A 22,974-nucleotide genomic window follows, 5' to 3' on the forward strand; every position below is an offset into this window, starting at 1 on the left:
GATAAGAAACACTGTCCAGTTCAGGCCAGAGCTGCTTAGAGGTGGTCACTCCTGGATGATGTCTGTTATTTACTTTGGCAAGAGGCTGCACATCGTCCACAAGATGGTCTTAATTCAGGACGTGGTTCTGCCGGACCCGATAAGATCCATATTTGGTTTGAGAAGCTCTTATGACGCCCTTTGTGCCCATCATCAGGCTGGAAATAGCAAATCCCTTAATAGCTTAATCTCTCTCTCTCTCTCTTTCCCTTAAACCTCCAACCTCCTTTTTTCTTTCCTCTGCCATTCCTTCATCTGCCTCTCCTTTCTTCACTCGACTGTTCCCTCCCTTTTTCTTCCTTCTCTCTCTTTCTCAATATTCCTATTTTAACTGTACTGTTCCTCCCCCTCTCCTTCATTTATATCTCCATCTTCTCTCTCTCTCTCACTCTCCTTCGTTCACTGTACTGTTTCAATGGCCCTCGTCCATATACCTCCTTTCTTTCCTGTCGTTCTCTCATCGGTCACTTGTCTCCCTCTATTCTTTTTTCACTGTATTGTTCCTTCTATCCCCTTTTCTTCCTTCTCTCCGTCATGTTCACCTCTATTTCACATCCCTCCCCCTGTCCCTTTCTTCATCTCCGCCTTGCTTCAGTTTCCCTGTCTCTCTCTTTAATTATCTTATGCTCTTCCTCTCTTTCTCATGTATCTCTTTTTCATCTCTCTCTCTCTCTCTCTCAGTAGCAGTATTCACCATCTGACACGGACACATCTGCATCCCCTCCGAGCTCCTCGTGCACGTCCCCTCTGCAGCCGCTAGTGAGAGCTCTCCTCTGATTGGTCGGCAGCGGTCAGCGATGGAGAGGGTACAGAACATCACTCGCTCTGCCATCCGCAGGGCGTCCAACATCGAGGTGAATCCTCAGACCAAACGCAACCTCCAGGATCTGTTCATCAACTTCTCCCTCATCCTCATCTGTCTGCTGCTCATCTACATCATCGTCCTGCTGCTGTGACGCCCCCAGGTCAAAGGGCACGGACTGGACTACAGGGGCTTTGAGTGGAGAACCATGGCCAAAATACAGAGCGGGATTATCTTCCTCATGTCATCGCTCTCTATCAGCGCTGTTCTTTTCTATAAAGGGGAATTCCACTAATATTTCAGAAATTTCAGCCTCGATTGAGCTGGAAACAAAGTGATGGGGTGCGTTTGGTGTGAAACGGTCCGTTGTAGAGAAACGTGCAGATTCTGACTTCTTTGCAGTGGTTGGGAATGGAACCAGACGTCTCCAAACAATAAATACATTTATTTGAATATATTATTGTGCATGGAACCTTCTGAAAAAGGTGACTTCACTAATAAATAAGAGTGTGTTAAAGCACAGTGTGTTCTGATTCTTTAAAAAAATGTCTGTAAAAGGTCTCAGACATCAGCAGTGCCTCCAAATACCCCGTGGGGGGCGATTAGGATCAGGACGTCTGGTTCCATTCACCCCCCACTGTCAACAAATCGGAATACACGACTTTCTGCACCAAACCCGACCCGCTCTCCATCACTGTGTTTACATCTAACACTTTTAATAGCTCAGAAATGATTAAAAATCAGTGGAATTCCCTGTTACTCTCTTTCAAAGGGGTCTGTACGTGGCCCACACAAACAACACAGCTCCTCGGCCTTCGTGGATCTGTATAGAGCCGTTAGGAGATGGTCACCGCAGTCACGGACCCTGCTTTGATTTGAAAATGGTGCTGTGATCTTTTCGTACGTTGTTTTTCTTTCTTTGCTCCTCACAGAGTGATTTTTACTGTAGTCTCATGGTCATCGTACGTCCTCCTGGAGCTCTACGCTGTTCTGCTCTACTCTACTCTCCAGAGAAACTGTCACTGAGGTACCCTCAAGGTGCATATTCAGTACAGTAGGGGTACGTTATCGGTCACGAAATGTACCTTTAAAAGGTACAGCAGTGGTGCTAAAGTCCAGTTGTGTTCCCTAAAGGTATGTTACATTCTCTTCTGCAGAAGGAGATGTACAAATTAAAGACATAATAAAAGTCCTGGAGATGAAACGGTGCGAATGAAATCAACACATTTTTAAAATCTACATTTATAATAGAATAAGGTACAATAACGTTCCCTAATTAAAGTCACTGAATGCTCCCTTGAGGGTACCACCACAGTGACAGGGTGTTTCTGGCAGTGAAGGGTTAATTATTGTACCTTATTCTAATTGTAGACCTCCAGGACCTGTGTTATGTTCTTTCATCTGGAGAAGAGCAGGTAATGTACCTTTGGGAACACCTCTGTTGTACCTTTAAATGTACGTTTCCACTGATTACAGACTTTAGTGACAATAATGTACCTCCGTCGTACCTTTTTTCTGAGAGCGTACTTTACTCTGCTGTACTTTAAGAGTTTAGAAGTCAGATTTAAAGTTTTATAGACGCCTAGCAAAACCTCATATCTCAAAGTGTATTTCCATTGGTCCATACCAACCTTCTGCAATTCTGTCCCCCAAAAATAAAATGTGGAAAAAGGGGAAATGCCAAAAACAGAGACGACATTTTGTTCTGATCATGATAAAATGCTCCACAGGGGGCGCTATTAATCCATCGCATTGATAACACAGTGAGTCCTGGTCAATGGAGAGGCAGCACAGTATAAAAAGGTGGAGTGGAAACTTGGCAATAAAATCCAAATAATGGTTTTTAAAGTCTTTCTGAAAATGTAAATATTAGACCGGAGGGTTGTGGGTGGGGGTGGGAGGGGCTATGGCTAACCACTGTATTGAAAATGATGGACATTTCTGTTTTACATCTGCGACAAGGACAAAGACACCCCCAGTTCTGTTGGCTCACAGTAAGACAGAACACCCACTGCAGAAATACCCTGTCCTCGCTGTTACTGATATCACACACTGATGGGCAGCGTGGAGAAAGCAAAAATGCTGGTGAAGTTTTGCTAGACAACGATATACAATTAACTCTTGCTTGGCTCCGTCTCCAGAGTGTCCTCGATGGGATTAAATCTCCTTCCCAATGCTGTAAAGTTTTAAAACTGATTTACAGTAGGACACTCCAGGCCTAGTGTACGCTATTGTTTAAGCACCCTTAGCGCACACACACACACACACACACACACACACAGACACACACACACACACATATATATCTCCTGTCATTATATTGCAAAATAAATAAACTGTATCTTTGTTCATTATATTACTTTTCTCTGTGTGACTCAAACACTTAAGAAACCTTTCTAATTGGATCTCAAAGAACTCTGTGTAATTCCGTCCAATAAACACACGCCGTTTGGTATTTAACGGTATTTAAGTGTTCAAGGGTAAGATACAAACATGGTTTTACAATCGATGAGTTTATTGTTTGTAACAAGACGTTAGAATATAAATATAAACACTGTGCAATTTTATTTTTTTTTAAACTGGCAAGACACTGGTATTCCAACAGTTTTGGTCCATCGAGAAAAAAACAACAGAGTAATCTGTGAACGCAACTGTGGAGCTCCGCTCGTATTGCATAAATGCCCAAGGTCAGAAGTTACGCTATGGTCCAGAATAAATAAATAAATTAATAAATGTATCAGTAAAGAAACAGTAAAGTAAATAAATATTAGAAACCTGGAAGTGGAGTTCACAGTGAAGTATTGAACACAGAGAAGACTAATGGAGTGCTGAAAGCTCTATGTTTCACATGCTCTTCAGTCAGAAGGAGAAATACTGAGAGGTCAGTTCCTGTGGACGCTCCTCTGAGTCACCTTCGTCTGCTTCATGAGGGCTGCAGGACACACACACACACACACACACAGGGATACACCAGCAAACCAGAGTTAATCATGAACAAAACAGCACTTGTAGGAAAAAAACAGCCCCCGAAAACTACAAAAACTAATAGAGTTCTCTGCTATTCTTTGTTTCATTATTGCTGCAGCTCCAGTATAAAGTGGGCCAAGGATAAAAATAAATACTAACTATCACCAGTGTAAATACAGGCAGACAGCACTCTGCTCACTGTCTCTTTACAAACAGAGATCCGTCTCTAACTAAATAAAGCAACGGCCAAAAAAGTAATTTACACTCCCTTTTCTGCTTCCCCAAATATTCAGTTAACGTTTCACCTTCTGTTGATTTTGAGGGAAATATAACACACCCTGAGCAGAGAAGAAAACCAAAAACAGCATGTTTCGTGTGTGAAATACTGGTGGAAAAATATAAACTGAAATATGTCTTATCCATTTTACACAGGCCACATTTTATTATATATTTTTTCTAATACATTCATTAATTTATAACCACTTCATCTTGCTGAGGTTCACTGTGAGTCCATACTCAGAGCCTACCCATAATAATATGGCGCAAGGAAAGAAACACCCTGGACACCAGTCCATCACAGGACACACACACACTGCTGCTGGTTTATGGACATTAGTCATCAATACAAAGAGCCAATCGGCTTGTTAAAAACCTCTCGTCATTCTAGAGATATGTGCATATGCAGTTCTCAAAAACAACAAATACTGTGATAAGCTGCACATTCTCACATATTTAAAAAGTAATTTTAGTTTCCTCATTCACAGCCTGGTCTGAGTAAACACTGATTACCAAAGAGAATGTTAGCATGTTGCTAATATAAATCATCACACACTCACCTCAGACTATGTGAAGCTGTTCAGTAATATCTAGTAATTATTAAGTAATGACCTAAGTTATCTCTAGCTAATAAAAGAAAAGGAACAAAGTGTGGCTGCAGATATAGCTTTAGCTATGCTAACTTAGCTTAGTCTATGTTTATAGACACAACAGTAATAAAATGACCAGAAATCACATAAAGAAGCTAATAAGAGGTTAAAGGATGTCTCCACACGGTCTGAGGTGAGTGTGATGATTTAGACACGTTAGCACCATGCTAACTGGTGTACATACACTTCTTTTAGCTGCAACATTAGCCTGTAGGGTAAAATCAATAATGTCAGCATTAGCATCAGACAGCAGACATGTCTTGAATGATTTTCTGTGTTTGGAATAAATATGAAAACTGGATCATTTCATGTTTTTGTGCTGAGCCAAATATAAGAACATTTTTTACCATAAGTGAATATATGCCTGTAGCCCACTGTGAATGCTATCACACTCTCAAACGAACGCCACAAGTTTGTCAATTTATTAAGTACATCCACCTTGCTAACAGACAGTGGCCATTTTATAAAAAAACGGGAATGTCTGGTACAGCATCAGCGCTAAAAACAGAAAACTGCTCTTCACTAATCGTTGAAGTATGGGGTGCACAACAAACCTACAGAGACCACCCTTCATTCAGCTAGAAGTCACACAGCCACTGTACAATTTAGCCATTATTCCAAACTGAATACATATTTAATATAAAATTACACATGAAGACACAGCAGCGTCAAACATCAATCATTCAGTAGTCTTCACCACTCCACTATTTGCCTTTATTTAACCGTTAATCTTGCTTTAAATGTTTTAAAGGAATATGAAGCCAACCCTCCAATATGAAATTAAATGTAGTATTTGCAATTTTCCACACATCCACCCAGACATCAAATCACTTCCATATCTCTGATCATTCCTAACACGATCTAAACGTTGTTATACGGAGAGACTGAGGATGTGTGAAATGGCAGGGGGCAACAGGAATCAATGACTTAATTCCCAAAGATTTACATTTCATCATTTTACTTCTATATTTTCCACCCACAGTTCACTGAATGTGAAACCCATGAACACAGAGAGCAGACTGTACTCTCAAGGACAAATTTTTACTCATCTCTCACAGTGGAAGGATGCACAAAAGCAACTGTGGGTGTGTTTAGATCTGAGGTGACAGTTGAACTTGATTTTTTTTCCTCTCTCTGAGACATGAAAGTACTAAGTGCTGTTTATCTGAAGAGGGCTGTTCTTGGGGTGACACTGGATCTTTCGAAGTTGTTAAGGGCCCCACTTCCTCTGCAATTCTGAATCATTTTGGTATCTAATATTCTAATATCCTCAATATTAACCAGTTATTGCCCATTTTAAGATCATATTAAATACGTTCACACAGTACACTGCAGGTGTTTCTTATAAAATGGCCAGTGGCTGCAGATACAAAGCAGGTGGATGCCATAAGCTGGATACACTTTGTATACAAAGACAGTACATAATACAGTGTTGGTTTCTGTTTGTAGAGAGGAATCCACCCTGATTCCACACAAAGAGCTTCAACATAAACAGAGAATACACGGAAGGAGTGAAGGGGAGACGGATGAGAGGATGAATAAAGCGGTGTTTTTATGTTCACATCCACCTTTACCAACATGCAAATACTAGACAGAAGCGCAGGGGGGACACAAGAAGAGGTCATGCTATTTTTTTACATTCCAATGCCATTTTTAAATCAGTGTGAGAGAGACTCTGTGCTGAAGTGTGAGGACGATTCCTGTGTTTTCTGCTCATACAAGACACAGACAAATAAGTAGAGCCATAATGTGCAAGAGACTTTCCCCATGCTCACTGAGATCAGGACACAAAAGATTCTTTTGTGTGCTCTGATTGGTCGACAAGATGCATCAGAGAGTGAGGCAAGCACACATCCACACATCACTGTGGACACACTGTGTTTGAGATACAATTCTTCCAAATTTCACCAAAAAATACAAACTTAAAATAGTGATGCACCGAAATGGACATATTTTGGCCAAAACCTAGATTTACAGTGAATTCAGACAAAAAGAAACATAAAAGGTGGGAGTTAAATAAAACATAACATATATAAATAAACTAAATTAAAAAATATTTACATATTTAAATGGGGTAGCAGTTATATTATGGTGCTTAAAATTCCTATTGAAATTTTTAATTCCACCTTAAATGATACAGCAGTTACATTCTGGCACCTAGGCTTCTGTTTCAGAGTTTCTATTCCACGCCGAATGCAGTATTTGATGTTATTAAAGAGGTATCACACCTGTGGTGTAGAAGATCTGAGGTGCTGTACACAAAGATTAAAAATCTCACACAGATTTGAGAGGGTGATATTACTCTGCATTTTTGTCATAGTGATTATAATCAATATCATATAAATATTTAATCTTGCATTTTTGGTCAGTTTTCTCAGCAGCTCTTTCTATTTTGGCCTGTAACCATTCATTTGCTGATTTTTTGTTGACCATAAATTTTAATTCAACCTTAAATTGTATAGCAGTTATATTCATGCACCTAAGCTTCCCGTTCAAAACTTCTATTCCACCTTAAATGGTACTGTAATTACATTTTGGTGCCTAAGCTTCCCATTCAAAATTTCTATTCCACCTTAAATGATACTGCAATTACATTCTGATGCATAAGCCTTCCATTCAAAACTTCTATTCCACCTTAAATGGTACTGCAATTACATTTTGGTGCCTACGCTTCTCATTCAAAATTTCTATTCCACCTTAAATGACACTGCAATTACATTCTGATGCCTAAGCCTTCCATTCAAAACTTCTATTCCACCTTAAATGGTACTGCAATTACATTTTGGTGCTCAAGCTTCCCATTCAAAACTTCTATTCCACCTTAAATGGCATTGCAGTTACATTCTGATGCCTAAGCCTCCCATTCAAAACTTCTATTCCACCTTAAATGATACTGCAATTACATTCTGATGCATAAGCCTCCCATTCAAAACTTCTATTCCACCTTAAATGATACTGCAATTACATTCTGATGCCTAAGCCTTCCATTCAAAACTTCTATTCCACCTTAAATGGTACTGCAATTACATTTTGGTGCTCAAGCTTCCCATTCAAAACTTCTATTCCACCTTAAATGGCATTGCAGTTACATTCTGATGCCTAAGCCTTCCATTCAAAACTTCTATTCCACCTTAAATGGTACTGCAATTACATTTTGGTGCCTACGCTTCTCATTCAAAATTTCTATTCCACCTTAAATGACACTGCAATTACATTCTGATGCCTAAGCCTTCCATTCAAAACTTCTATTCCACCTTAAATGGTACTGCAATTACATTTTGGTGCTCAAGCTTCCCATTCAAAACTTCTATTCCACCTTAAATGGCATTGCAGTTACATTCTGATGCCTAAGCCTCCCATTCAAAACTTCTATTCCACCTTAAATGGTACTGTAGTTACATTCTGATGCCTAAGCCTCCCATTCAAAACTTCTATTCCACCTTAAATGATACTGCAATTAAATTCTGATGCCTAAGCCTCCCATTCAAAACTTCTATTCCACCTTAAATGATACTGCAATTACATTCTGATGCATAAGCCTCCCATTCAAAACTTCTATTCCACCTTAAATGGTACTGCAATTACATTTTGGTGCCTACGCTTCCCATTCAAAACTTCTATTCCACCTTAAATGGCATTGCAGTTACATTCTGATGCCTAAGCCTCCCATTCAAAACTTCTATTCCACCTTAAATGGTACTGTAGTTACATTCTGATGCCTAAGCCTCCCATTCAAAACTTCTATTCCACCTTAAATGATACTGCAATTACATTCTGATGCATAAGCCTCCCATTCAAAACTTCTATTCCACCTTAAATGGTACTGCAATTACATTTTGGTGCTCAAGCTTCCCATTCAAAACTTCTATTCCACCTTAAATGGTACTGCAATTACATTTTGGTGCCTACACTTCCCATTCAAAACTTCTATTCCACCTTAAATGGCATTGCAGTTACATTCTGATGCCTAAGCCTCCCATTCAAAACTTCAATTCCACCTTAAATTGCATTGCAGTTACATTCTGATGCCTAAGCCTCCCATTCAAAACTTCTATTCCACCTTAAATGGTACTGTAGTTACATTCTGATGCCTAAGCCTCCCATTCAAAACTTCTATTCCACCTTAAATGGTACTGTAGTTACATTCTGATGCCTAAGCCTCCCATTCAAAACTTCTATTCCACCTTAAATGATACGGCAATTACATTTTAGTGCCTAAGCTTCCCATTCAAACCTTCTATTCCACCTTAAATGGTACTGCAGCTATAAGCTGAAATGTTCAGTGACCAAAATTTCGGTGCATCCCTAAAATTAAAGAAGAAAAAAGAAATTAACAACAGAACGGATACTCGACTCCACGACTGACCGCTGGACCGAGACAGTGTGACCAAACCAATGGCAGACAGTCGGTGGTTAAGCGTCACTAGCCGTGGTGGGAGGTGTGTGATTGAGGACGGACGCTGGATGACGAGGTGGGGCTCACCTCCGCGTGCTCTGGGCCTGGGGCGGAGCTTTGTGCTCTGCATGCTGATTGGGCGAGCTCTGGACAGAGTCTAGGCCGGTAGGCCCCGCCCCCCTCTCTTCCACTTCCACAACACTTAGGTTTGGAGAGCTGACGAATCTGTGAGCAGCGTTTCTACTCTTATGCTACATTGAGAGGACACAAACAAAAAGGGTTGTGGGTTTTATGCTGCGTTGTTCTTGTTCTTGGGACTTGCTTACCCAAAATTTAGCTTCCAGCTTTTGGAAACAATGAACACACACACACACACACACACACACACACATTTACTCACTCAACACACACACAAACCCTTATTCACACACGAGCAGTGAGGAAGAATGGCTTGGGAAGCAAAGTAAGGAAGAGTTTCAATGTCGGGAACATGGATATAAAGTAGACGCTGGCAATGAGGTCACACTTCACAGAAAAGAAACAGTTTAAACAACTCAGAAGCAGGGAAAATAAACAAATCTGGACATGCCGAAAAAATCCATTCCATTATCCGAAGGGATGGATGCATCCATAGCCAATATTTGGAAAAAGGACGCGGTCACACTAGACATTAGACAGATTTCACAAGTGAAACCCCATTCTTTTTTGTTTTAACTTCAAGCGATTAGCAATTTTCTGCCGCAGACATCCAGCGTGAATATATTTCAGGGGTGAAACCTCAGGTCATGTTCAAGTTTGGTGAACAACGTGCTGCGTTGCCTGCAGTGACCAGAAGCGTACTGTTCACAGCGGTACTGCAGTTCTAAAATGGAGGACATGCTAACTGTAGCCATGTATTAGCATGACATTTATGTAGCACTGAGTCTGAGCCAATTATAACATGGTAAATACACCACAAATCGGTCCATAGACCACAGACGTAGAGGTGGCCTGGAGCACCGTCAGTCCGAGATTGGATTCGATTGGAATAAACCAACTGCAAACGTCTTGTGTGACCACGGCTTAAGGCACAAAATCCAGGCTTAATGTTTACACTGATTCATCATGTTCCATTCATTTTCTGACTCATTTAAGAGCTGCTAATTGGCATCTCTGAATGTTTCAACAGTAGGAATGAGGCCATTACCTTTATCAGGGGGTTAATGACCCCCACGTTGGGGCTGGTGTTGAACACTTTGCTGAAGCTCGTCTCGCGGTTGACCAGCTCCAGTTGGTAGAACTTCTTATCGTCCTGGAACGAAGGAGGCGCACTCTGTGTAAACGAGTTCAGGAAAGTTTGTAGCGGCTCTGATCTCCTCTGCAATAAACACTTACATTTCTTACATCACTCTTATGTCAGACTGAGCTTACTGCATCAAATCAATATATTACATTATAATATAATTACATCACATAATACGCATCATGTATTTTGTGAATTGAGAAAATAAACTGAAGCATGTATTTTTTTTATTTATTTATTGTTTTAACACATGGCATTGAACACTGACATAATATCAGCAAATTTAATGCTCACCACCAGCTTTTTGACCAGATTCTCTCTCTCTGTGACCATCTCCCTGAGCTCAGCGATGGTCTGCAGGTCTTCAGGTCGACTCTCTCTGTTCCTGAATTTATCCTCTGTGCCCTCCAGCCTGTGGGAATACACGCACCAAAACATTACAGGTGTCACATTTCATCTATTCATTCATTCATCTATAACTTCATTCATTCATTCATTGTCTGTAACCCTTATCCAGTTCAGGGCAGCGGTGGGTCCGGAGCCTACCTGGGTGCAAGGCGGGAATACACCCTGGAGGGGGCGCCAGTCCTTCACAGGGCAACACAGACACACACACATTCACTCAAACCTACGGACACTTTTAAGTCGCCAATCCACCTACCAACGTGTGTTTTTGGAGCGTGGGAGGAAACCGGAGCACCCGGAGGAAACCCACGCAGACAGGGAGAACGCACCACACTCCTCACAGACAGTCACCCGGAGGAAACCCACGCAGACACAGGGAGAACGCACCACACTCCTCACAGACAGTCACCCGGAGGAAACCCACGCAGACACAGGGAGAACACACCACACTCCTCACAGACAGTCACCCGGAGGAAACCAATGCAGACACAGGGAGAACACACCACACTCCTCAAAGACAGTCACCCGGAGGAAACCAATGCAGACACAGGGAGAACACACCACACTCCTCAAAGACAGTCACCCGGAGGAAACCCACGCAGACACAGGGAGAACACACCACACTCCTCACAGACAGTCACCCGGAGGAAACCAATGCAGACACAGGGAGAACACACCACACTCCTCAAAGACAGTCACCCGGAGGAAACCAATGCAGACACAGGGAGAACACACCACACTCCTCAAAGACAGTCACCCGGAGGAAACCAATGCAGACACAGGGAGAACACACCACACTCCTCACAGACAGTCACCCGGAGAGGGACCTGAACCCACAACGTCCAGGCCCCTGGAGCTGTGACAGAGACACTCCCTGCTGCACCAACGTGCTGCCCCTCATCTATAACTGCTTCATCTTAATCCGGCTTGTGGTGGGTCCAGAGCTTAGCTGAAACTCTGGGCACAAAGCAGGAACACATTCTTGACTGGGGGCCAGTCCATTGTGGTCTTATATTTCATTCTAACAACACGACATTGGCTTTATGCACAAGCATCAGTTACTCAGTTTACATAAGAGTTTTTCAACCTCTCGTTCACACTTCATCCACTTGCAACTCCTCGCTGCGTCCTACGGCCTGCGGTGCAACAAACTCGATCTCAACCATGAGGCGAAATACTTCATACTGCAAATTTGAAAATGTTTTCCCATTTGAAATGGGAAAACAGTGGCTCTTTTTCTCTTCTTTGTGACAGTTTTAATACTGAAAACATATGGGTTTGAGCAGAACTGCTGACAGGGAAGACGTTTGTTTGGAAGTAGTTTACATGGTTTGAGGAGGAAGGCAGCTTTTAAATCTCATGAAATTCATGGCTGAGACAGAACGAGCCAACAACTGAGCTTGTGTGGATGACTGCATTCTGAAAATGATAAAAAACACAAAAAGCACAAATCTGTATTCCACTCTTATTGTGAGCCTCTGTACACCAGCAGTAAGTGGATCAGAGGTTTACAGTGAGCAGAGCCATGTGGGGAGGAGGGATGCAGCACGAAATATTGCAATATTGGGCATGTACTGTTACAATTACAGTCTGTTTTAGGTACAGCTCCTGGGGCCTGGAGGTTGTGGGTTCGATTCCTGCTCCGGGTGACTGTCTGTGAGGAGTGTGGTGTGTTCTCTCTGTGTCTGCGTGGGTTTCCTCCGGGTGCTCCGGTTTCCTCCCACAGTCCAAAAACACACGTTGGTAGGTGGATTGGCGACTCGAAAGAATCTGTAGGTGTGAGTGTGTGAGTGAATATGTGTGTGTCTGTGTTGCCATGTGAAGGACTGGCGCCCCCTCCAGGGTGTATTCCTGCCTTGCGCCCAATGATTCCAGGTAGGCTCCGGACCCACTGCGACCCTGAACTGGATAAGGGTTACAGATAATGAATGAATTAATGAATGTTTTACGTACTGTCCCTTTCTGATTGACCTCTGTTCTGATTGGCTGCCATATATTACGTATTAAGACAAGCATGGTCCATTGGGAATTTTTCCCCAGAAAAGTTATGAGTCATGAGGAATTTCAGTTGAAGCTTTATTTAGCACTTATATTTATGTTGGTTACAACATCCCTTTTCTGGTCTTGTGCTGATTCTGTGATGTGGGCTGCTACACCTGACCCCTAAACATCCCAGCAAAACCAGGCAATCATTCGACTGGAAAGATAAAGAACTGATGCCAAAGGCTAACTGAGTGTTCATGGCTGTGACATCACAACCATCATGAATTCTAAATGACTTGATTTTGCAGATTAAATCTCTTGTTTTAACAAACCAACCTCCAGTTCTCCTTGGTACTGGTCCTTTGAGCATTTCACTTTCTCCAATGATTCATATTCACAGAGTGCCACAGCTGTTATGTGGACATCTAATGACCTAAAGACACTTGTGTAAACCTATTTTAAACATGACTGCCCCTTTGTGGGGGACCCACTCTATGAAGGAAAAACTGGTTCGTTAATAGTTTAAAAGTCCCTTGGTAGTTACAGTAAAATTGTCAAAATATCACAGAATCAATTTCATAGACAATATTTGCTACTCGTTACTTATTAGATGCAAAGCACCTAACCAAACTGGCTGGAAACTCACTCACGCACACACACACACACACACACAGACACACACACACACACAGACAGACACACACACACACACACACACACACATTCAATCACTAACATAGTAACGTACAAGCACGCTCACATACAGTACATACTCTATCACTCACTCACTCACTATCACACACTCACTCACTCACTCACATACAGACATACTATCACTCACTCACTCACTCATTCACATACAGACATACTATCACTCACTCACTCACTCACATACTATCACTCACTCACTCACTCATTCACATAGACATACTATCTCTCTCCCATATTCACTCACTCACTCACTCACTCATTAACTCGTTCACATACAGACATACTATCACTCACTCACTCACTCATTAACTCGTTCACATACAGACATACTATCTCTCTCCCATACTCACTCACTCATTCACATACAGACATACTATCACTCACTCACTCACTCACATACTATCACTCACTCACTCACTCATTCACATACAGACATACTATCACTCACTCACTCACTCATTCACATACAGACATACTATCACTCACTCACTCATTAACTCATTCACATAGACATACTATCACTCACTCACTCACTCACTCGTTCACAGACATACTATCACTCACTCACTCATTAACTCGTTCACTCACTCACTCATTAACTCGTTCACTCACTCATTCACTCATTAACTCGTTCACTCACCCACTCACTCATTAACTCGTTCACTCACTCACTCACTCATTAACTCGTTCACTCACTCACTCGCTCATTAACTCACTCACTCACACTCACTCACTCATTAACTCGTTCACTCACTCACTCACTGACTCATTAACTCGTTCACTCACTCACTCATTAACTCGTTCACTCACTCACTCACTCACTCACTCATTAACTCGTTCACTCACTCACTCACTCATTAACTCATTCACAGACATACTATCACTCACTCACTCACTCATTAACTCGTTCACAGACATACTATCTCTCTCCCATACTCACTCACTCATTAACTCGTTCACTCACTCACTCACTCATTAACTCGTTCACAGACATACTATCTCTCTCCCTCACTCGTTCACATACAGACATACACACGCTCGCACTCACTCACTCACTCACTCACAGACATTCACACACACACTAACACACTCTGGGTTAGATACTGCACCACAAGGGGTGCTATTTCTCACATACTCACTCCATTTTAAGGACTGCCCCACAAGGGGTGCTATTGTGCAGGGATCAATGACTAATTTTGTCCTTGTTTAGTAGAGACAGAGGAACTCACAGGATCTGGAGAGCGGAGATCTTGTCCTTCAGCAGCTCCTGAGCTTTGTTGAAGTCTGAAAGCATGATGTGAGTTTCTCTGTTGTGGGAGGCGCTCAGTTCTCCGATCTCTCTCTCGTGCCTCTTCGACAGATCCTGCTCATGAGCCCTGGAAACACATTTAGTACAGAAAATATCACCATTTACAGCATGAAGCAGAGTAGATATGTTTTCAAAAGAGAGGTTAGCTACCTCAGGAGTGTCCAAATAAAAGTGGCCCCACTATCTTTGTACCCCATATACCACACCATACCATCAAGATGTGCAGCACCTGAAACTACGAATCCTGGAAGCCTGTGCTAGCATTTCTCCAGCGGTGTTGCTATCAGTGTGTGAAGAGTGGGAGAAGAGGGTTGCATTGACAATCAACACAATGGGCAGCACTTTGAACACATTTAATAAGTGGTCAGGAACTTGTAAACAACTCATGAAAGAATAAAGTTACGTTAAAACCAAGCACACCATTGTTTTTCTTGTGAAATTCCCAATAAGTTTGATGTGTCACATGACCCTCTTCCCATTGAAAGAACAAAAGTTGGATCCAAAATGGCCGACTTCAAAATGGCCGCCATGGTCACCACCCATCTTGAAAAGTTTCCCCCCTCCCATATACTAATGTACCACAAACAGGAAGTTAATATTCACCAACCATTCCCATTTTATTAAGGTGTATCCATATAAATGACCCCCCCCCTACATCAACGGGGAGTGTATTCTCTCTTTGCTGCACTAAAATATCCTACTCCTTTAGTATTTACACTTGATACCGGAGTATTGCTGTATGAATCTGATTGGCTGATTTCCACTAGGGATTCCCCTTAAAGTATATTGTCTTACAAGTACAATTCTCTCAAGAATTTAGTCATAATTCATTCAATGTGCTTTTTGGAGCTCAGAAATGCCTCTTTATTGAAGAAAAGCTGAAGGAAAAATGATTATTTGTTGGTCCTACACCTCCGCTGGCGGAGAGAACACTGTGTGGTTTATTCTTATCAGAGAGAGAGAGAGAGAGAGAAAACTGAGAGAGACTGACTCATTCTGCCTCCTGGCCATGGCCCCCTGCCAGGAAATCTCTCTTCTTCTGCTCTCCTGGTGCTGGCTGAATTAACCTCTCTGACTGAGCTGTTGGAGATGCTCTCTCATTTGAAACAACTGGCCATTAAAGTGGATACACTACCACTCTGATGTGAGATGGCATAAATGTTGTGCAGGTCTAGCTTTAACCCTTAAGGCTACAGCACACTGACCTCATAAACATACTGAAAAAAGGGTGGTTTGGAGTAAAGCCGAGCGAGATGGCAAAAATACATCATTTTGAAATAGGCTACTTTGGAGATAGCCCTTAAAAAGTGAATTCTATTAAACCGATATACATTTGTATACACACACACACACACACACACACACACACACTGTAGAAAAGCAGGGAATTACATGGTGACACTCCTGGGCAGGCGCACACCAGACTTAGGTCAACATGCTCAATTCCATAGGGGGCTAGGAAGGTAAAAGGCCTGTGGAGCAGTGGTCCAGAGCCTACCTGGAATCATTGGGCACAAGGCAGGAACACACCCTGGAGGGGGCGCCAGTACTTCACAGGGCTACACAGATACACATTCACTCACACACTCACACCTACGAACACTTTTGAGTCTCCTATCCACCTACCAACATGTGTTTTTGGACTGTGGGAGGAAACCGGAGCACCCGGAGGAAACCCACGCAGACACAGGGAGAACACACCACACTCCTAACAGACCGTCACACGGAGGAAACCCACGCAGACACAGGGAGAACACACCACACTCCTAACAGACCGTCACCCGGAGGAAAGCCACGCAGACACAGGGAGAACACACCACACTCCTTACAGACAGTCACCCGGAGGAAACCCACGCAGACACAGGGAGAACACACCACACTCCTCACAGACAGTCACCCGGAGGAAACCCACGCAGACACAGGGAGAACACACCGCACTCCTCACAGACAGTCACCCGGAGGAAACCCACACAGACACAGGGAGAACACCCCACACTCCTCACAGACAGTCACCCGGAGGAAACCCACACAGACACAGGGAGAACACACCACACTCCTCACAGACAGTCACCCGGAGGAAACCCACGCAGACACAGGGAGAACACACCACACTCCTCACAGACAGTCACCCGGAGGAAACCCACGCAGACACAGAGAGAACACACCACACTCCTCACAGACCGTCACCCGGAGGAAACCCACGCAGACACAGGGAGAACACACCACACTCCTAACAGACCGTCACCCGGAGGAAACCCACGCAGACACAGGGAGAACACACCACACTCCTCACAGACAGTCACCCGGAGGAAACCCACGCAGACACAGGGAGAACACACCACACTCCTCACAGACAGTCACCCGGAGGAAACCCACGCAGACACAGGGAGAACACACGTGTGTGTGTGTCTGCTCATGTGTGTCTGTGCGTATGCGTATGTGTGTATATGTGTAATTGTGTGAGTGTGGTTGTGTTTGTGTGTATGTGTGTGTTGTTACATGCAGGTGTAGCACGTTTGTTTTTTTTTTCTTTGTCTCTCTCTCTCTCTGCTACCATCCTTCACTATAGGTGCTGGCTGTACCAATCAGGAGGTGCCATAATCTGCACTACACCAATCCGGAGTGACTGCTGTGTATGAGGAGGCGGGCCTTGGAGCATAAAAAGGCCCATTGGGAAGGAGCTCGGTGTGGAGGAGCACTATAGTTTGATCGAGACTTTGTATGCCGGATGTGATTAATAGGAACTGTGTTTTCATATGTTTTTCTTTCTGTGATGTTTTCTCGGTGTGCTCCCCACCACTCTCTCTCTCTCTCTCTCTCTCTCTGTATGCTCCAGCCATGTGAAGAGTGGACAGGCAAGCTCTGGGGATATATTCATATCCCTATATAATGTTTGGGTTCAATAGGTAAGGGGTGGGTGCCACCTGTGTGTTTATGTTAGGTTTAGTTCTGGGCCACGGTAGGTTACTTGTTTTGTTATTTTCTTTTCTTTGGCACCATCCAGTGTCCAACTTTGCTGTTAACGTTTTCAACAACTGTGTTTACCAATATAAGCTGTTCACACATATATCCAATGCTATTATCTTGTTTTGTTTTTTATTTCTCTCCGTATGTTTTTGGATCATACGTCTATCTTCACGTAACTAAGTAAACTGGTGTTTTCTTTATACTCATTTATTGCTGCGGTGTTTTTTCTTGATCTCGCCATACACGGGTTACAATAGAAGTGTTGCCTCCTCATTATCCCTAGTTATTTCACCTTGAGGAGCGTAACAGTGTGTGTGTATGTGTGTGTGTGTGTGTGTGTGTGTGTTTTAACCTGATCTGCAGGTTGGCCTCACTCCGGATACGCAGAACCTCTTTGCCCTTCAGCTCCAGCTCCTTGGTCAGAGTGCTGATGGTCTCGTTCAGAGAGTGAATCTCATGATCCAGATCCGCGATTCTGTTCTTCCTGGAGTTCACCTCCTGATGAAGGTCTGAGATACGCCCCAGCAGATCATGCTCCTACACACACACACACACACACACACATGATTAAGCCTTCGCACACATACAGATCAGGCTTGTTACGAGGTATGAGAGGTGTACCGTTATAAAAGTGAACACTAAAGCTGTATTGTCCTGTCCTTATATAAGGTAGGACCTGGACTTCTCTATGAAAGAAATGAATGGAGCTTTAAAACATTAATAAATACCCTCTCTATTGTTATTTTGTTTAACTTTAATTTAAGTCATTCATCTTCTCTAAGCACCAAATCCTGCTCGCTGTTCTATTTAACCACTTAAAACACTTTAAAAACACTGTAAATCTGCCACTCACCAGAAGAAACAGTGTAAAACACAGAGAAATAGAGGGACTCTGACTCTGAACAGAGGAGCTGACCCTTCTTCGTAAATACCCAGACACTCCCGCTGTTGCCTCTAGAGAAGATCTGAGCGTCCAAACCGAGCTCGAGTCAGAAATGTAGCGTTCAGTGCAGTGCAAATTGTTCGATTTAACTGAAACCTTCCAGGACCTGCTTTCAAACGACAGCAGAGGAGTTACTGCCCAGCTCCAGGGGCTTACAGAATATTTAACTGGGTCACATTAAAAGGCACCCACAGTACTGTACTGTTAACTGAAGTGAGCCGTACATGAGAGAAGGAAAGAAAGAGCAAGTGAGAGAGAAAGAGAGAGTGTGTGTGTGTGTTTGAGAGAGAGAGAGAGAGGGAGGTTATATGGCCACTGTGAAAATGGTGGAGTGTAAAAGCCTGAGCAGAACTCTCCCTTATCCTTTATTCATCATTTAGATGGTTCACTTTCCTGTAAAGTGTGGCTTATTCTGGAGTGAATCCATCTCTGTCTGAGCTCCTGCTCTACGCAGGTCTTCCTCTCTTTCACAGAGAAAGCAGAAACCTGTCGCCACTTTTACTTTTTAATAAATCCAGCCACGAGCGCTACTTTCTCTCCCTCCACCTCCGTCTCTGCCTCCAGAGCACAGCTGAATAAAGCCACTTCATTTCACAGTAAGTTTTAAAGGGCACCTAGCGTGGAAATGCACATATTCATTTATACTTTATTAATTAAATTTGGGGAACACATGGCGGTGCAGCAGGTAGTGTCTATGTCACAGCTCCAGAGTCCCACTCCTAGTGACTGTCTGTGAGGAGTGTGGTGTGTTCTCTCTGTGTCTGCGTGGGTTTCCTCCGGGTGACTGTCTGTGAGGAGTGTGCTGTGTTCTCTCTGTGTCGGTGTGGGTTTCCTCCAGGTGACTGTCTGTGAGGAGTGTGCTGTGTTCTCTCTGTGTCGGCGTGGGTTTCCTCCGGGTGACTGTCTGTGAGGAGTGTGGTGTGTTCTCCCTGTGTCGGCATGGGGTTCCTCCGGGTGACTGTGAGGAGTGTGGTGTGTTCTCCCTGTGTCTGCCTGGGTTTCCTCCGGGTGACTGTCTGTGAGAAGTGTGGTGTGTTCTCCCTGTGTCTGCGAGGGTTTCCTCCGGGTGACTGTCTGTGAGGAGTGTGGTGTGTTCTCCCTGTGTCTGCTTGGGTTTCCTCCGGGTGACTGTCTGTAAGGAGTGTGGTGTGTTCTCCCTGTGTCTGCGTGGGTTTCCTCCAGGTGACTGTCTGTGAGGAGTGTGGTGTGTTCTCCCTGTGTCTGCTTGGGGTTCCTCCGGGTGACTGTCTGTGAGGAGTGTGGTGTGTTCTCCCTGTGTCTGCGAGGGTTTCCTCTGGGTGACTGTCTGTAGGAAGTGTGGTGTGTTCTCCCTGTGTCTGCGTGGGCTTCCTCCAGGTGACTGTCTGTGAGGAGTGTGGTGTGTTCTCCCTGTGTCTGCGTGGGTTTCCTCTAGGTGACTGTCTGTGAGGAGTGTGGTGTGTTCTCCCTGTGTCTGCGTAGGTTTCCTCCGGGTGACTGTGTGTGAGGAGTGTGGTGTGTTCTCTCTGTGTCTGCATGGGTTTCCTCCGGGTGACTGTCTGTGAGGAGTGTGGTGTGTTCTCCCTGTGTCTGCGTGGGTTTCCTCCGGGTGACTGTGTGTGAGGAGTGTGGTGTGTTCTCTCTGTGTCTGCATGGGTTTCCTCCGGGTGACTGTCTGTGAGGAGTGTGGTGTGTTCTCCCTGTGTCTGCGTGGGTTTCCTCTGGGTGCTCCGGTTTCCTTCTTGCTGAAGTTATATGGAGTGTTGCTCCTGCAGACAGTCTGGAGTTATTGGAGTGGAATTTGTGGAAAGATGATGTTCCTGGCTGTCAGGAAGCAAATAAATCGTAACAACCGTCTAAAGAATTCCCACATCAGAAATGACCATTAGTTTGTGGTGCATAAAACTACACAAATATTGTAAGCGGGACAAAAATAAAATGAAGAATAGAGCAGAAAACATGTTATTAAAACTGCACTAGCACCCTTTCTGAATTATGAAAGTCTCAGGAGACACAAACTAAGGAGCAAACTTTGAGCACACCTTCGCGGCATCAATCTATTAAACTCAACAAAGAATAAAAAGCTAGAAAGACACTAGGGAAAAAAAAAACTATGCCAAGTGAGACTTCCTTCCTGTGGAACACAGCGCTGACAGCAGGTTTCTGAAATGTAAAGTCTCGTTCAGGGTCAGAGAAACTGTTTAAAGTCGCTGTCAGCACTTTCTAACGTATCCCTCCGGGGGGCGGGTGGGGGGTAACGAATAAATCACAGCTCTTAAGTCTTTAAGGAATCTGAGGCACCCACAAAAGCAACATTAGACAAGGAAACTGTGAGAGGAGAAGAAACATCTTCAAGTCTTCAGGTCACAGCAGTCGCTTTTTCTCTTTGGATCTGTGTTTAACGACAGAAGCATGGCACATTTATAGGTTTTCAGCTCTAACATCAAGTCCTACAACACACTAAAGGTTTACTCCACAATCAGAACTGGAAAATATATATATATTTCATATGCAAATAATGTATTTGGGCAAAATTAATATCCCTTCTCTTCTAAACAGTGGAACACAGCAGTGTTCTCCCCCTGTGTAAACAGCCCCTGTTCAGAACTCCCGCTTTCAGCACCTGTTCCTTTAAATGATAATGAGCCGCTCGCTGTTCACCCCGACCCCGAGCGCACAGCAGTGAGGAGTGAGGAGCAGAAGCTCTGGTTTTTAGCCGTTTTCACTCTGTTCTCTTTCTTCTCTGTTCTCGTTTTCTCTGTTTTTTCTCAGTGTTGGTAGTTCTCCGTGCACATTGTCTTTGCGCTCTCACACAAACATGGGTCCAGTGCTGTAAATTGAAAAGCTCGCCCACCGAAAAAAAGACTGGGCGTGTCACGCCCTCGTCCTGTCATGCCTGTTTTCCCCGCCATGTGCTCTCTCTGCACATGGCTCCGTCTGTTGTTGTCCTTGTCTCCTCCCATGTCCTGCCTTTGCTCCGCCTCCTTGTCCTTAATCCTCGTTATCTGTTTCAGGTGTGTCTCGTTTATATGCAGTATTTAAGTTCCCGTGTGTCACTTCCTGTTATCGGTCATTCGTTTTGCTATGTTCCAAGTCAAAGTCGTGTCGTTTTATGTCTTACTCTTTCTTAGTCAGGTCGTGTTGTTTCCTTCTCATTTCCTAGTCTTTTTGTTTCCTCACTTCATGTTTGCCCTCGAGTCTGTTTGTGTTTGTTTTGTTTCTTTGTTTTGTTGTATTAAAGTTTCGGTGTTCCAGCAAGTGCGCCTCCGTCAGTCCGCCCAGCTAATCCTGACAGGGTGGTCTTGTTCCCCAGTGTAAAGTCGGTGGGCTCCAGATCCCCATATTAATGTACACGTATGCACAGAACAAGCCAGTTTTCATAATATGTCCCATTTAAGTGGACGTACATATTTTCCTCCTTCTTCAGTTTATGATGCTGCTGTTATAATGACCTTTTATAGTGGCCTGGAAGTCTCAGACATTTTTTACTGAACCTACTCAAACACTGCCACCCGTATGTGGGGGAACCACTCCATGGAGCATAAACTGAAACCTACACTGACAACAAATCCATTTAAATTGGTAGCCCTTTAAATCTAAAACCTGAAAACGATTAATCCTCTTTATTCTCACTTTAAATCAAATCAAATCTATGCATCAAAATAAAGATTTGTGAAACCAGGTTGAAATGTGCAAGTTACTCACGCGATGTTTGCAGCGCTCCATGGTGTTGTCCAGCTCTCTCTCGGCTGCTGTGTTTTCCTGAAGGTGAACCTGTCTCAGGTGTTCGATAGCTGTGGCATGCAGATGATTCAGCTCTGAGCGAAGAGAGGCTACAACACACACACACACACACACACACACACACACACACACACATGAAAAGTTTGAACATCATCATCATCATCTTCGATGTGATTCTCCTGGTGAAGGTAGCAGTAAAGTTTGAACCCCCTGGGTCTAGTGACATGTCTAAGTTTGAAAATGATGTAGCCTCTTTCTGCAGGCCCCCCTAGTGGTCACCCTGCTGGTGTGAGGAAACTGAATGGCACAGTTTCCATCAGGGTGTTAATCTGCAGATAGAGGAGTCCCGGCGTGTGCATGTTCACCCTGCACAGGGAACAATAAATCAGAGTAAACTCAGAGCTCTCTGTGTGCTACATGTTTCCTTTCACTGTATAAACGATCCTTAAGGCTTCCTGCATCATCAGATTAAAGAGGACAGAGTGTGCAACCTGGTGAGTCTCTGTTGAGCTGCTAGTGAG

General features: G+C 43.6%; 2 protein-coding genes across 2 annotated transcripts; one reads left to right on the top strand and one right to left on the bottom strand.

Annotated features, from left to right (window-relative positions):
• Positions 1-752: 752 nt before the first annotated feature.
• On the top strand, positions 753-2,715 carry LOC136680183 (cardiac phospholamban-like). Its single transcript, XM_066658548.1, has one exon. It carries the CDS (start codon positions 837-839, stop codon positions 993-995), a length of 159 nt encoding a protein of 52 aa, XP_066514645.1. The 5' UTR covers positions 753-836; the 3' UTR covers positions 996-2,715.
• Positions 2,716-3,343: 628 nt separating this feature from the next.
• LOC136680182 (protein FAM184A-like) lies at positions 3,344-22,542 on the bottom strand (the record flags this gene model as incomplete). The annotated part of the gene is made up of 6 exons (XM_066658547.1): positions 3,344-3,773; positions 10,317-10,421; positions 10,707-10,824; positions 14,741-14,887; positions 18,140-18,324; positions 22,415-22,542. Coding segments are annotated over 6 exons (692 nt in total), but the record flags the coding sequence as incomplete, so codon positions are not given.
• Positions 22,543-22,974: the final 432 nt, after the last annotated feature.

Source organism: Hoplias malabaricus, unplaced genomic scaffold (assembly GCF_029633855.1).
Source record: "Hoplias malabaricus isolate fHopMal1 unplaced genomic scaffold, fHopMal1.hap1 scaffold_416, whole genome shotgun sequence".
NCBI classification, from domain to species: domain Eukaryota; kingdom Metazoa; phylum Chordata; class Actinopteri; order Characiformes; family Erythrinidae; genus Hoplias; species Hoplias malabaricus.

Bases quoted from the DNA above. Each gene is read 5' to 3' on its own strand.
- LOC136680183 (XM_066658548.1), top strand. From the start codon at position 837: ATGGAGAGGGTACAGAACATCACTCGCTCTGCCATCCGCAGGGCGTCC.